Here is a 1,972-nt window from a genome sequence, read left to right as displayed (position 1 = left end):
CGCGGGGCGTGTGGGCAGGGCTTGCGTGACGCACGGAGCGTGTGGGACGTGCGTGACGCGCGGAATGTGCGGGCTAAGCGCCCGGTTCTCCCTCAAACGGTGCCGCCTCCGCGACGCGACTTTAAGAAAGCTTTTGTAAAGGAGTCTGGGTGTTAGAGGGCTTTGCATTATCATTCTCTGTGTCTGAGAAAGTATCCGTTTGAGATAGAAGAAATGTGATCCCTGCAGAACTGTGAACTGTAGACTCCGAAATCACACTGCCTAGATAAACCCAGTATTTCAATACTGTTTTTCCAGCGTTTTCAATGAATATATTGCTTTTATCAAAAATTAAAATTAAGCTCCTAGTGATCAATGGACACTATGTCTTAGTGACTGTGAGCGTATTTCTCAGTTTACGTGAGGAATTCACATGTATGCTTACTATTTCTTCAATTTGCCTATTTTTATAAAACCAAGCATTTCCACACCTGAACGCTTTATACAGCCTTTACCCTCACACTACCAGTAATGTTTTTTGTTTTGTTTTTTACCTTTATTTTTGAGAGAGAGTGAGGGAGGCTCTGATGCGGGGCCTGAGATGACCTGGGCCAAAATCGGATGCTCAACCCACTGAGCCACCCAGGTTCCCACAGTAATGTCTTTTTTAGAAACGTCTCTTAGCAGTCCCAAATTCTTAACGAACAAAGGCCTTTGTGCTGAAGGGACAAGAGGTAAATAATGAAGTGGGAGGGTTAAGAAAAGCCTCACTTATACTCTAGATTTCCTCTTCAAATGATCAGGTTGGTGCCACCAAGGGGAAAAAAAATGGGATTGGAGTAAAACTATCCCTTCAAGTTCTGATACTCTCCGATACCTCTAGGCCAGTTCCAGAGTCCGTGTTAAAAGGGGTGGGAACAAAAAGAAGGATACCACGGGTACATGTTTCGGTGCAGACGAGCACCAGGGAAAAGACAAATCTTGCCTCAGGTTTCTCGCTTTCTTCGGAATAAATTTTGTTAGGCGGCGACGCGGACACCTTTGCTCCGTGGTGATTGGCTCCCGGCGGGGGCCTCGCGTTTGTCCAATATGGCGGCGCCCAGTGGCGGTGTGAACTGTGAGGAGTTCGCCGAGTTCCAGGTGATGGGTTTTTCCTCATGTGGCAGGTGTTACCCCCCAATTGTCCCCGGATCCTGTTCCCTGCTGTGGCCTGGGAGGGAGTGCGGATCAGTTGTGGAAGAAGCGGGCAGTTCAAGGCTCCTTTTCCCAGCCATTGGAGGTCATGGGGGCGCGGGCTTGGCCATAGCGAGGCAGCTCCGTGGGGGTCATGGTTCTCCTTGCGACGCCCAGGCCTTGAGTAACCGTCCTGGGAAACTTCGAGTGGTTCCGAGGTGGTAAAACCAAGCTTGGGCCGGGTGGTAGAGATTGTAACAACCTTTGAAGCCATCCCCTGAACTCAGTTCCTAGCCTCTGCCATCCCCCTCCTGCTTTAAGTTGACCACTCGTAGGAGAGAAGAAAGTGAAGGAGAACTTATTTACTTGACAAAACAAAATAAAAACTTGGTACAAGTCTTCCTGTTTTGATAGGGCAGAACGTTTGGAGTTCTTGAAGGGGCGATTAATTTTAGTACCTGCTGTGGTGCTTCTGCCTTCCTATCCATTAGAGGAAATGTAACACTTAAGGAAAATGTATTTTAGGACTAATACCGACCCATGAATTAAAGAAAGGGGTCTGGATTTTAACTAAGTTGCTATGAAAGTTATTTTAATGTAGGTATAAACGTGCTGATGTCTAGATAAAGAGTTGAACTAAAAAAATCATGACCTTACAAATGTATCTTTAAAGATAATGAAAAATAATTTCACGTATCACTGACCTGCCTGTAGGAAGTTTTGTTCTATGAGCCATTTTGTAGGGAGTGGTATTCTTGAAGATAACCTCAACAGACTGAATTATTTGACAATTATTTGGCCAAAGAAGTTTATGTGGGGT

The 1,972-nt window shown here is 45.9% G+C and overlaps 1 protein-coding gene across 2 annotated transcripts in view; it reads left to right on the top strand.

The window, feature by feature from the left end:
• Window positions 1-971: 971 nt before the first annotated feature.
• The window catches only part of MIX23 (mitochondrial matrix import factor 23), a 41,160-nt gene continuing 40,159 nt past the window's right edge, over window positions 972-1,972 (top strand). The window contains exon 1 of one of the 2 annotated variants that reach the window (XR_008297689.1): window positions 972-1,119. Coding sequence is in view for 1 of the 2 variants with exons in the window: in XM_015082299.3 (XP_014937785.1) it covers window positions 1,069-1,119 (51 nt within the window). In the remaining variant the exon portion in view is untranslated. The remainder of the gene's footprint in view (window positions 1,120-1,972) is intronic. The other variant, XM_015082299.3, reaches the window with a different exon arrangement.

This window comes from Acinonyx jubatus, chromosome C2 (genome assembly GCF_027475565.1).
Source record: "Acinonyx jubatus isolate Ajub_Pintada_27869175 chromosome C2, VMU_Ajub_asm_v1.0, whole genome shotgun sequence".
NCBI classification, from domain to species: domain Eukaryota; kingdom Metazoa; phylum Chordata; class Mammalia; order Carnivora; family Felidae; genus Acinonyx; species Acinonyx jubatus.
The sequence above is the reverse complement of the archived record's forward strand: the minus strand, read 5'-3'. Positions and strand labels throughout refer to the sequence as shown.